The 13526-nt window shown below is 33.5% G+C and overlaps 1 protein-coding gene across 1 annotated transcript; it reads left to right on the forward strand.

The window, feature by feature from the left end:
• Positions 1 to 1662: 1662 nt before the first annotated feature.
• On the forward strand, positions 1663 to 8969 carry LOC126740471 (glyoxal reductase-like). The gene is made up of 6 exons (XM_050446505.1): positions 1663 to 1936; positions 2050 to 2130; positions 7814 to 7921; positions 8130 to 8268; positions 8322 to 8463; positions 8517 to 8969. The coding sequence occupies exons 1-6, from the start codon at positions 1807 to 1809 to the stop codon at positions 8856 to 8858; spliced, it is 942 nt and encodes a 313-aa protein (XP_050302462.1). The 5' UTR covers positions 1663 to 1806; the 3' UTR covers positions 8859 to 8969.
• The last annotated feature ends 4557 nt before the right edge of the window (positions 8970 to 13526 follow it).

Here is a 13526-nt window from a genome sequence, read left to right on the forward strand (position 1 = left end):
AACCATTTTGGGCCAATAAAATCTAGCAGTTAGAGCACATTTCATTTCTGAAATTCCTCTATGGCAAGTCTTAGTAGTGTAATAGAGTTTAAGTTTTTCTTGCTGATCGTCCTGAGTTTCGATGTCTTCTAGGAATATCGTACTTTGAACAAACTTAAAGGAGGAGTTTACAAAAAGTTCTTGTATGGTTCTTGTAAAGGTTTGAGCTAGAGTTTCCGTTCGAAAATAAAATGCGTATAAACGTTTTGGCTCAATAAATTCTTTCAAGAATCGAATTATATTGGGAATTAGGTTATTTCTAGGGATGACTACTAGAATCCTGGTATTTGGAATACCTGTAAGATTTGGCATTTGAGTGATTCTATATCACCTTTGATAAGGAGAACTTGGTTTTTATACCCGTTGAGTATTCTTTCGGTAAGTGGAAAATTAAAAATTGGGTTTTCAAGAGATGTATGTACAGTCTCTAAGTCTGAATTGTCTAATTCGGGATTTGGGGAGAATTGTCGTGATTGGGTCAAAGCTTCGATAGTTCCTCTTGGTGAAACTCGAATGTCTTGTAATATTTTTATTTTACTCGACTTTTTAGGATGGATGCTAGTTCACCGTCGTCAAGTACAGGTAGGTCGTTTGATGCTCGAAATAAAATCTATATGCGTTTAATTCGCGAAAATTCCTAAGTTTATAGAGGTGAAAGGAAAAGGCACTTACTGCGTGACTTCTTCTTCCCGTGATCTCTTGAATCTGCCTACAGAGGTGTCAGGTGTCGCTGGTTCTTCTGAATTGCACTATTAGTGTTGGAAACACTCCAGAAGCCTTTGGTTTTCGGCACGATTTCCGTACGGTACGAAAATTTTGTAGACCGACTTTCCCGACGACTAGGGCACAATCCTACCGACTGCGCCAAATACGAACGTTGAACGACACGGAGGCTTTTTAAAAAACAATTTTATTTCTTAAAATACAGATTAACAGTATAACGTGCAGCAATAGAAACAATAAGATAAAGCGACTTAAAATCTAAGGTTTATATAATGCAAAAAGTACTGATGTAGCCAACCACGCAAGTGGGTAGATTTACACTGGAGAGTCAGCTCTTCTTAGACATTCTTTAGCAATTCGTGCAACCTCACCTTTACGTTCTTCACTGTATTTTTTGCAAATCTATTCGCTCTTTTGTTAATTTATTCTTTTCTGCATTTTTATTTGGTTTGGATGTCTTAACTGTCTCGTATACATTAATATTAAATAAATTAAAACTAATACTAAGAAATATAATGCTTCTCAACTCTAAAAAATATCAAAAAATGTTAAATATTTATTGTTTATTATTGTTGTATTGTCTCTTTGACTTTGACATATCAAGTTTGTTAGCGGTCTCAGGGGAGCGCTAACAAAAACTAAAATCGTTAAAGCGCCTTAGTTTTACGGTGACGTCATGACTTAATCGCTCGAATGAGAAGTCTTAAAGACGCTTATAGCCGCTCACTCGCTAAAATATGGCTATAGCTTAAAACACCTCGACTTGACAACTGACAAGCTAGTAACTGTCATTTGTCAAATAAATTCAAATATTATAGCGGCAAAATTGTATTTTGCACACCCTATACATAATATACATACATAATTATGCACAATAGCCGATAATCACAGCAAAAATACCTGAAGCGGTTAACCTTGTAGAACCGCTTTGACTTCGAAGAAATCAAAATAAATTCCGCGATCCGAAGAGGTGGCTGTTTATTTTCTTCGGGTACGCAGACGGGGAACCACCGAATTCCACACGAAAATCCGATCGGCGTAGCGATGGCCACGTCCAATTTGTTGTTCTTGTGCGTGACGTCAGTGGTGCTAATGACCGGGGGCACCCAAGAACTTCTCGCCAAAAATATGAAGTTTAAATTGCAGGGCGGCGATTTAATGCCTATGGTAGGATGTAAGTATCGTTTTCTTTATATTATTCTTTGATAATTTACCTTATTGGGACAGAAGGTTTTTATTGTAAACCGGTTTATAGTTAACATGTTTATCATTAATTTTCATTTTTAGTTGGTACTTACCAGATCCGAGGCACTGAACTCATCAGGGACGTTCTGGATTATGCCTTGGGCGCAGGGTATAGACTGATAGGTAACAATTTTTCATCCTTCTAACTTAAACATTAAATGTTCATTTTATCTAAATACAGCCCTTATAGGGTTCAAGGGACCACACTGAGGTCCTTCCTTTTTTCTTTTTTCAACCCTGCTAATTTGATTTGTTACTTATTTATTTATTTATCAACAGTAGGTATAACAAAGTACAATAGTTCTTTTATTTTACAATTCTAACACTAAACTACACTCTTATCCTAAATAACAAAAATCTCATGAGGTCAAGCTATTGATATGCAATTTCAGATTTAAAAAAAAGAAATATTATAATGTTATGACACTCCGTAAAGAAACAACACATCCAAAATTATAAACTAAAATTAAAGAGAATTAATTTAAGTGCTACAAATTATGTTCATTCTCTCCTAATAGTCCATTTAATTATTTTTCCTTTGCATGTCTCGTATAGTTTAGATCTTAAATGTGCAAGTAAACTGTTATAAACCACTGGCCCTAGACAGTGGCTGTTATGAATAACACTTGAGTTGAAACTCCAAGTATGTACTCATGAGCATGAGCATGAAGTGCTGGTTTGTTCTCCGTTTTATATGAATAAAAATAATTCGCTGAGAGGAGTATGTGCTCCGAATACATAAAGTAGATACTCGATATTTCCAAACAAGTCTGCACCTGAAAAAACACCAAATAAACAAGTGCCGTGTTTCGCATATTCGTGTATTAGTATAAATTCAAGTATCAGTGTGCAATGAGTGAAAGTGAAGAAGAAACTGAAGTCTGCGAATCCCAAATGGGATTTGTAAACATGCTACGTGATGTTCCCATACTTTTATCCAAGTCACAAACACCAGCTGTCCGAAAGTCAAAAAGCCAAGCAATAGAACTGATTAACAAACAGTGGAAGCTGAATTTCGGGTCACAAATAACGACAAGTCAAATGTACAAAAAAATTAATAATATGAAATCCAGACTCAAGAAAAAGACTGACATAAACAGGACTGGAAATAAGAAAATTGTGCTGCAGGATTGGGAAAAGATTTTGTTGGAAATCATGGAAGGCAACACAAATCCAGTACTTGCAAAAGTTCCAGGTAAATTAATTAATATCTTCTTCATAAGTAACTTTATTTAAATTACCATATATATTAGTGAACCTATCTAAAGTTTGCTATTATTTATTATTTTGTGAAAATTGAATGATTTATAAAGTTATGTTGTTTATAATAATTAATTACTTATTGTTTAACATTTGATCAAGTATTTTAGACAGACATTTTTGTAGCTTAGAAACAAAAAAAAGTTAGAATATTATTTACGAAACTTTATCACTTGTCCATTTTTTAATATAGAAACTGTATGAATATTTACTTAATTTTTCATTTTAGGAGCATTATCCGTCGGCATACAACAAACAGAGACGAAAATCGGCCATGAAGATACAATCCCTAGGCAATCAACTTCTGCTTCTGAAACGAGTGCAGCAAATGATGATGCTATTAGTACAGTACAAAATGCACCTAAAAAAAAGAAACATAATAAAGGTAGTCCTCTCGAAGAATATGAAACAAACGTTACTAAACAACTCTCGAATAACGAACTACAAAGACTAGTTTTACTAAAACAACTGAGAGTTTTAGAAATGAAAGAGGAAAAACTCAAGAGACAGCTAAACAGAGATGTTGATGAACAATCTAATTCAAGCAATAATAATATCATTCAAGCTGACAATGGACAAGCATATTTCAAATTATAATGTGTCAATACTTTTTAGAATCACTTACGAAATAAAGAATTCTAACATGTGACAAAAACAGTTTTCTAAAGTGTTAATAATAAAAATGATAAATAAGTTCTTTCCACGCTTTACTTACTTCAAGCGAGAGCAAGAATGACATCTGCTAACTCAGATCGCCTCTGTTGCCCGCTTCTTCTAATATTATTATTATCCAACTCCTCTTCTGCCGGATATGCAAGTGGGATATCTTCTAATGGGAGCTCCATAGGATCTAGCTCATCTTTTAAATATTTTGCTACATTGTGTAATATACAACAGCATATGACAAATTTTGGAACTTTTTCTATGGATACCCGCACTTACTTAATACACCGATATATTGTAGCATCGGAAATCGTTGTTTTAGTTGACCAAAACATCTTTCAATTATTACACGTTCCTTTGTAAATAAATTATTATAAGCACGTTCTTGTGGTGTATTAGGATTTCTAAAAGGTACCATTAGCCACGGTGCTATACCATATCCTTCATCTCCTAAGAGTAGTGCTTGCGACCTATGAAAATCATTCCTCGCAATATTTGAAATTTCTGAATTGCTCCAAATCCGTGAATCGTGAACAGATCCTGGCCATGAAGCGTCTACACTTGTAAACCACTCATCTGAATTACATGTGGCTTGGACATTAATGCTGTGATATCCTTTGCGATTAATGTATTCATCGCTATGAATAGGTGGCTTTTTTATTTTTATGTGGGTACAGTCTATCACGCCCAATGCACAAGGAAAAGAATAATTTGATTGCCACTTTTGTTTCGCCTCTATTATGTCGGCAGCAATGTGAGGAAATTTTATCCACAGACCACATTTTTCTATTAGCTTCTCAGTAACTTCCGTCACTACTTTTGAGACAGAACTTTGATGAACACCAACATCTTCTCCTACTCCTGATTGGAAACCCGGATCACCAACGTATCTCAAAAATATTTTCATTTTCTCAATGTTATTTATAGCACCACCTCTTCTTTCTCCAGATTCTGTACCCAAAAAGTGATTTGATATCCACTCTACATGTTCTCTAGTAAATCGATATAACACTTTAAAATCACGATCACAGGTACGCCTTCTAGGTTTGTAATATTTTTTAGAACGCAAATTAAGAATGAACTCAGCCATAGTTCTGCCGTAAACAAACTGAAGTCTGCTATATATCAGACTCCAAAATTGTGGAGTACATTCTCCTTCCGAGGAGCATCAACAAATTTTTATTCATAGGAAAACTGAGAATGAACTCACAGCAAATTATACATAAGAGTACCTACTCAAGTGGAGCATCTGCTCCCTATTTTTATTCATATGACATGGAGTATTTGCTCCAAATTCATGAGTAGATACTAAATGCTCATTTTTATTCATACGACCCAGTATTTTGTGCTGCATTTCTTGTATTCACCCCATGATTAATATTCTGTTTATACCAGTCTGATTTTAACATGAATCTAATTATTGCCTTCATATGTAACTATTTTGGTGGAAGTAAACCACCCTGTTTATAAACCTGCTCCGTTCGATACCTTTTCCTTTTAAAGAGCATTACTTTAATAACCCATTTCTGCACTATTATAAGTTTATTGATTTCTGTACTTCCTGCTCCACCCCAAACTACATAACCATAATTAATTATAGATTCTACTAAAGCAAAATTGACAGATTTTAAAATTTAAAAATAAGTTTTCTAATTTTACATGTAAGATATTCAATATGTTCGTTCCATGAAAGAGCTTAGCAATATAGACATCTTAATACTTTAAACAATACATTTTATTATATTTAATTTAATGTCAGTTCAATAAGTCTTACCTAACACTTACTTGAGGTATAATAGATTTTTTTATATACCCAGGAGCTGAGATTTATTGAGAATATCTATTGATCTCTGAGCTTGTTTTGTCTTTTCAATATCCTACCTAACTTATTATGAATATTGAAATTGAAACCGTTGAGAAAAACCTACTTATATTTTTGAAAAGAAGGCATATTATTCTCATGAAATTAACAAGTGTTGAAGACCACATAAAACTAAGGACTTTAGAAATAAAATCTCTAACTGGAAAGTCAATAACAATGCACCTGCAGAAACTCCTTCTAATTTAAGGGAGCCAACACTTGTTATTAATCATTTTCTGGATAGTGTGCCTCAATTACAGATTGATCCAGATAATTTGGATACATTTCTTAATTCCTCAATTGATGCCTTTTCATTTTAAACTAGTCTCTGAAAATGAAGTTTATAAATCAATAAACAGTATTAGAAGTAAGGCTATCGGGGTAGATGAGATCTCTATAAAAATGTTAAAAGCTTGCATTTCTATTTGCCTAAAATCTCTAGTGAACATTATTAATAACTCTTTATCTTCTGGATGTGTCCCTGACAACTGGAAAAAAGCCCTTGAGACTCTAGTACCTAAAGTGAACAGTCCAACCAATATTAATGAACTAAGACCAATTAGTATTTTGCCAACTTTTATCTAAATTAATTGAGAAAATTGTAAAAGGTCAATTGCTGGATTATTTATTAAGCAGAAACTTATTATTATTATCCCAAAATTTCAGTATGGCTTCAGACCAAATTATAGCTGTATGACAGGTCTTCTAAAATTAACAACAGATATTGCTCTATCTCTGGATAATGGACAATGTTGTCCCTCTGTTTTGATAGATATGACAAAAGCATTTGATACTCTCAATATAGAACTTTTAATGGCAAAAGTAAGGCACTACAATATTTAGGCAAATGGGTGGTTTACAAACTACCTTCAAAACAGTCAGTAAAGCAGACTAATGACGAGGGTGTGGTAACTTCTGGGTAGAGAAATGTAACTAAGGGAGTCCCGCAAGGGTTGATGTTGGGACCACTTCTCTTTGTAATTTTTGTGGCTGACTTAATTCATAAAGTAAGTTACTGCAGGTATCACAAGTATGCAGATGATTTGCAAATTTATCTGCCATCATTGGTTAGTTGCCTGCCTGAAGCCTTGGATTTAATTAATGCTGACTTACAGAGGGGGACAAAAACTCACTTAATATTGATTAATATTGTAAAACACAGGCAATCCTGTTCTCAAGAAATGAAAGTACCTTGAATAATGCAGCACCAAGTAAATTAAATGTTAATGGTGTTGAATTGGAATGGGTAGATCCAGTAAAAAAACTGGGCATTCGAATGGCTAATTGAATATCATTTAATGTGTCAACAGAACAGTCATATTATAAATTAAAGTCTTTATATGAATTTAAGGATATTTTGCCTGCTAGTACAAAAAAAATCCTTACAGAGAGTTTAGTGCTTAGTATTGTTGGATATTTAAATATTGTATATGGTTCTTTTTCAACTGAACTGTGTAAGATTTACTAGAAATTTGCCTCGGAGGGTTCATGTGAGTGAGCATGTAAAGCAGGTCTATAGTCTTAATATGGCCCAAAGAAGATTTTACTTAATTTTCATGAACCAGAATATCTGTCAGAATTTCTTATTCACAGGGGAGATACACATAATCTCCCAGCATAAGACTGAATTTTTGAAAAGTTCTTTCATATACACCTCTGCCTGTATTTACAATGGCCTACCTGCAGAAATTAAAGATTTAGGCATGGCTTTTTTTAAGTCCAAATTAAATAATACGGGTGTAACTTTGATTCTGGTATGGTTCTCTGAATCATTTTTGTTTAAGTTTTTATTTTTAAGAAAATTGTACTATGTCCTTTTATTATTTATTGTGGTCGTTATTAAGGGGTACTTTCCACCTTTGTATGTATGTACCTATATAGAATAGGTGTAATTCATTTGTCGCATACAATAAAGATTATTTTATTTAATAAAAATACCTAATTTGGGTAAAACCACATTTTGGTACTTATATCTACTACTGTTATCAAGGTAAAGAAAATTAAATTTGTAAAATTTTTTAGATACAGCCAAAGTATACAGAAATGAAGAAGACATCGGCAAGGCATTAAAGGATCTGCTGCCCAAGTACAATTTAACCAGGAAGGACATTTGGATCACCACAAAACTTTGTAAGTACTTCTTTTCCTCTAATTTCCTATCCATTTTCAATATATTTCATTATTCAATAAAGAGATTTTTATTATGGGGATTTGAATGAAATCTCACATATATCTAGAAGAATGTTTTAATTAACACAAATTGTATTGGAATGATAAGACAAGAATTATGGGTCAGGAAACCCAAAAGAATTTTTCTAATTTCGCTATACAATTTTAGCTCCTGATGATCAGGGTGCCCAGGCCTATGAAGCCCTAAAAGAGTCTGTTAAAAAACTTGATTGTGGTTATGTGGACCTCTATTTGATCCATTGGCCAGGCAGTCATGGAGTTAATGCCTCCAATACTAACAACTCTCGGTAATTTTTTTTTATATTTCTTTATAAACTGCTTTAAAAATGTGTTTTAATAGTTTAAGGGACGAAAGTTGGAAACAAATGGTAAAAGGCTTAAAAGAAGGCCTGGCAAAGAACATTGGTGTATCAAACTATCTAGTGAGGCACTTAAAAGAACTTGCCGCCAACAATTATGGCATTAAACCTGCTGTAAACCAAGTAAGTTTTCCTCGACATTACCCCACCCAGCATCACTAGAAGGGCAATTTTAGGTTGAATGGCATCCCCACTATCATCCGCAGGATCTCCTGGACTATTGTAGACAAGAAGGGATTCTGTTGCAAGCCTACTCGTCTTTGGGAGGCACCGGGAACCCCGATTTAATTAAGGACCCCACCGTCGAACAAATCGCTGAAAAACTGAATAAAACTCCCGCTCAGATTCTGCTTCGGTGGGCCCTACAGCAAAATATCGCGATCATACCGAAAGCGAGATCGGAGAAACACATTAGGGAGAATATCGATTTGGACTTTGACATTCCTGAAGAAGATATGCGCAGTTTGAGTAGTTTTAAGGTGAATAAATATGCCTGGGATCCTGAAAATATTGCTTAAATGTGTTTTTGCACCATGGTCTTATGTGCATTTAAGATTTTCAGTATTTTTGCTTTTTTATACTTAGGATATTATATATAATGTTTGTATGCATTAAATGTATTTTAATAAGTTTTCTGGTTTGAAATGAAACTTTTAAGAGATGTTGAAAATAGGCGCAATAATAATCTTAGACAAAAATCAAGCAAATTGGAGCATTAGATTGTGAGCTATGAGCCTTGCAGGTTACTGCATAAACTTAAATAAAGTCTCAGAATTAAATTAAATTAAAAATTGAGTCAATTGCACCAAGAGTTAAAGGCCAGGGAATCCAAAACAATAGCACAGTTTATAGTTTTGCCTACAGAGATGAGCTCTTTTGTGTGACTAAATAGCGACCTATTTACAATAATTTCAAAAATTACAGATTAATGAGATTGGCCTGTAGGTAGTTCACGATTTGACCGGAGTCCCCAGTTTTTAAAATAGGTATTATTTTAGCAGTCTTCCAAACTTCAGGAATCTGTTCTGTGAACCTCAAAAAAATCTTATGGAATGTTAGATAACTCGCATTTATAATTTTTGAACTATTTTTTATTCAGTCATGATAGTAGATCGGCAGTTCAACAACTAACTTTGCATAGATTTTAATAAAAAAATTAAACAAATTGTTTTATATCAAAACACAGTAAATGCCCTTGCTGTGTTTTGTTATAAAATAAGATGTATTTAATTTTTTTTTACTGCACAGTAAGGGCTTTTACTGTGTTTTGACAAAATTTATTTAAAATATCAGTAGGTAAAAAATGGTTATTTTAAGAAATAGAAAATACAATGCAAAACTACATTTTTATTATTCCGTAGAATAAAGGGGGAAACAAATAAGTAAATTTTTAATACAAAAACAAAACATATTCGTACTAATAAGCTAACAAATGTCCATTAAAAGTTTGTTGGTAAGTCAAAACGGAACAAAAATTATACTAAACAGGTAACATAAAAAACCAGACTAAGAATCCCCATCTATGGCTTCCAATTGTTCATGATTTACCAAGTCCAAAGATGTTTCTGACTCTGGTAGGGTTTGCCAAAACACTTTTCTATTTTCGGGCATTAATGGCACTAAGTCTTTTAAAATAACAGTTTTTTTTTCACGTGAAATTCCTCGTATATTTAAAGCATTGGGCGTAAATGTACTAGGAAAATGTTTTTTTTGTAAAAAATCCAATTCCTTGTATTCGTCATTGAAATCGGTTTTATATTTCATGCAATTACTTCCCCGTGTAAAGCAAACTTCTACTAAATTTCCTAACAAAAACCCCTTTAAAGGATCATCCGTTTTTTTTTTGTGGTACGTTTCTTATTTTGCCATAAGTGAAATTGATTTAATTCAAGTACTTCCAAATTTTTTCTAGAGTGTTTGACAAGTTCAGTTAATTCTTTATTGTTCAGTTAATTCAGTTAAATCTTTTGTTCTATATTTCCATGAACGCCATCAGCAGCCATGTGGGTATGTCCCTTTGTAAGATATCGTATAATGATCTCCTGTGGTCCGGAAGCACGATTAACCTCAGTAACCAGGGACGTATAAAGAACCCAATTTTTGTTCTGGGATGTACAGTTATCAGCCCAGAAAAGAAAATGGGAGACATCTCTTTCTTTTTTTGTTATCTGAAATAAAGCGTCAACAATTGCCTCAGCCTTGCGTCCCCCTAAGGCTTCGTGCCAAAGCACACAGTAACTTTTGTTTTTAGAATTTTTATTTAAAGTGGCAAAAGTCAAGTTAAAGACCACAAGGCGGCTGGTGAAAATTGCACTTTTACTTTGCGGCATAATGGGCAAAATAATAACCTTTTGTAAGTCCATGGAGTAAATACGTTTCGTCGAACTTACTTTTTCTTCGGAATCTTTTTTATAAAGAAGATTTGCCTTTTCAGCTTTAGCACGGTGAGAATCCAGCTGTTCCTGAATGCTATGATCTTTATTTTCTAGCACATTCTTTAATATTCTGCAGTCCTCACAAATGTCTGATTTAGGCTGACAAAGCGAAACATTCATCTGCTTTAAAACTTGTCTGTAAACCTCAATTTTACAGACTGACGGATGTTTTGACTTAAAATCATCATACATTTTTTTATAAGTTAACTCTCTTGGTAAGTATCTAATATTAGGAGCGTTTTTTCTGCGATAGTGGCTAATGGAGGGTTTATACGACTCAACGTGGTCTTTGATTAAATCTTTATTCAAATGCTTTCGGCAGCCTCCTCTACGTTCTTTAATTTGATTACCACAAAAACCTTGTTTAATGGCCAGAACTAATTCGGTTATAACTGAATCGTTCGTATATCCCAGAGTATTTAAAAATGTGCACCTGCATACGTCTAAATCTGTGGAATTTTCAAGTGGTAAAGAATAACGCCTTGATTCGCACCTCTTACGTATTGCTGATTGTGTCCTCCGCTTAACAGAAACTAGTTTTATATGTTTGTATAGCCATTTTCGCCTACTTGTGTAATCTACGTTCCAGTATTCCATCCATATTTTTTTTCGGTGATCTTCTGCTAGTTGTTTGCACATCCTACCACACTTGCCTTTACACGCTGGTCTTATTGGATGCTTTTCTTTACACCTTTGGATTTTTTCTTTTCCCTTTAGCCTTTTTTCAACTATTTTCTGCTGCTTCTGCTCTGCCTTGCGATTATCTTCATTAACCATTTCGACAGTATTATTAACCTAAAAAAAACTTCTGTTTATTGTTAATAATATAGGATGGCGCGACGTTTCGATTAGTAAGGATAACCAACGAGTATCAATTTTTAAGCTAACTAGTTAGTAAATTTTTAGTTTCCTTTAAAAATATAGGTTACAAACATACCTCTAAAATAGCGTCATTGCTTTCTAGATTTAGATTTCTTTCAAAAGATTGAACACTTATGTTTTTGTTATCGGTGGCTGGATTCTAAAATAAAACTAAAAAAAGTTTTTTGATGATTTTCTTCATTAATACGGGTGCATTAGCAAGGCGTACCGCTAAAATAGTGCCTAAACTATACAGGGTGAAAAAAAAAATATGTCGCGTGGTTATAAGGTTGACAAAAATCTATAAACTAAAAATAATTTCACGTATACAGGGTGTTTCAAAAAAAGTTTCAGAAGAATATGTAGTTTTTTCAAATGGAACACGCTATATATTATTTTATTTTTCAGCAATATTTTTGTAAGAACAAAATATACATTACATTTAATAATTATTAAAATAAATATAAAAATCTTACTTTTTCATACGAGTTTGCAGCAACAGTTTCTTTATGTAAACGCAAAACATTTTCCTCCTTACAAATGGGCGTCTTTTTTGTTTTCATCCTTTTGTTGTTCTTTTTAATTTTAGTGTCATTATTGTCGCTAGATGATGTATCTGACATCGGATCGTAGTCTTTATCCTGGTCACTGTCAGCGACAGGACTTTCAACGCGATTAAATTTTAAAAGCACAATATCCTGAGAAAATTCCTTTGAGAATATTGTTTTTAAGTTTTCAATATAGGTTTCCTTTTGGCTATTGCTTTCGGTATTCGACAAAAAGAATGTAGATGTTTCATAGTTAACCCTTGGAAATAGCGGATACAATCCTATAAAAAAAATTCGACGATAAAATTTAGAATATTAAATTTCATATAAATAGTTTAACATACCTTTTTCACGTGAGCCATTTCCGAGCGAGCTGAAGAAACAATATTCTTTGTACGGGCGCTTACAGGAAACATCCTCCTTTGGCTACTTACTAGAGTCGAACTGAGTATTAAACGCGACACTCTTACAGTTACATGGTAAAGTTTATGGTGGGGGTAACATGTTTTGAGAAAATTATAACCAATTTTTCAAATCAAAACACAGTAACTGAAAAAACCATAACAAAACACAGTAACTACTTGGTAGTTACATGGTTTTGAAATGAGTTTTGTTAGTTACTGCGTTTTGTTATGAGAAAAAATTTCACCGACTGTCAGTTACTGTGTTTTGGGCATGCCAGATCTTCCTTATTTATTATCCGATTTTAGTTTTAAAAATACCAAAAGATACAGCAAAACACAGCAACTTCAAATCACTGAAAAAGGCGATTTTGGCTAAAATGTCAGTTACTGTGTTTTGCAATGGGACAGCCGAGGACACCAATGCAATCTTTAATCAAGAAGCTAGGTACACCGTCGTCACCACATTTTAACTTGTTTTTGAGTTTTTAAAAAAAATAATCTGTTTATAAAAATAATAAGTTTTTTTATCAAAATAATCTGGCAAGCATCAACCTTGAAAATGTCAAAATGGGGTACATTACCAGACAACGAGGAACGGTTAATGAAATTTGATTGTATAAATGTCTCACCAAAGAAGAAACATTTTAAATGAAGAAAAGGGACCTGAAGGATCCTTCTTAATCAATTCTCGAAAATAATTTGGAAGCCTTCTTTAACGTTGCTGCTTAAGAGAAATTTATGCGCCAAATATGCCATATATCATATAGGGCTCCACATGCATAGACCAGTCAGCTTCAAGGATCGAGTCCTAAAGGAGATGAAAGTTGGCCTTTCTAAAGTTAAAAGAATGAGATAAGTTTTTATTAAGCTGAAAATTATCGACACGTTGGCATAAGACAGTAAAATCAATTTCCAGTGCAGGGTGATGCAAAACCTCC

Source organism: Anthonomus grandis, chromosome 1, assembly GCF_022605725.1.
Source record: "Anthonomus grandis grandis chromosome 1, icAntGran1.3, whole genome shotgun sequence".
Taxonomy (NCBI): domain Eukaryota; kingdom Metazoa; phylum Arthropoda; class Insecta; order Coleoptera; family Curculionidae; genus Anthonomus; species Anthonomus grandis.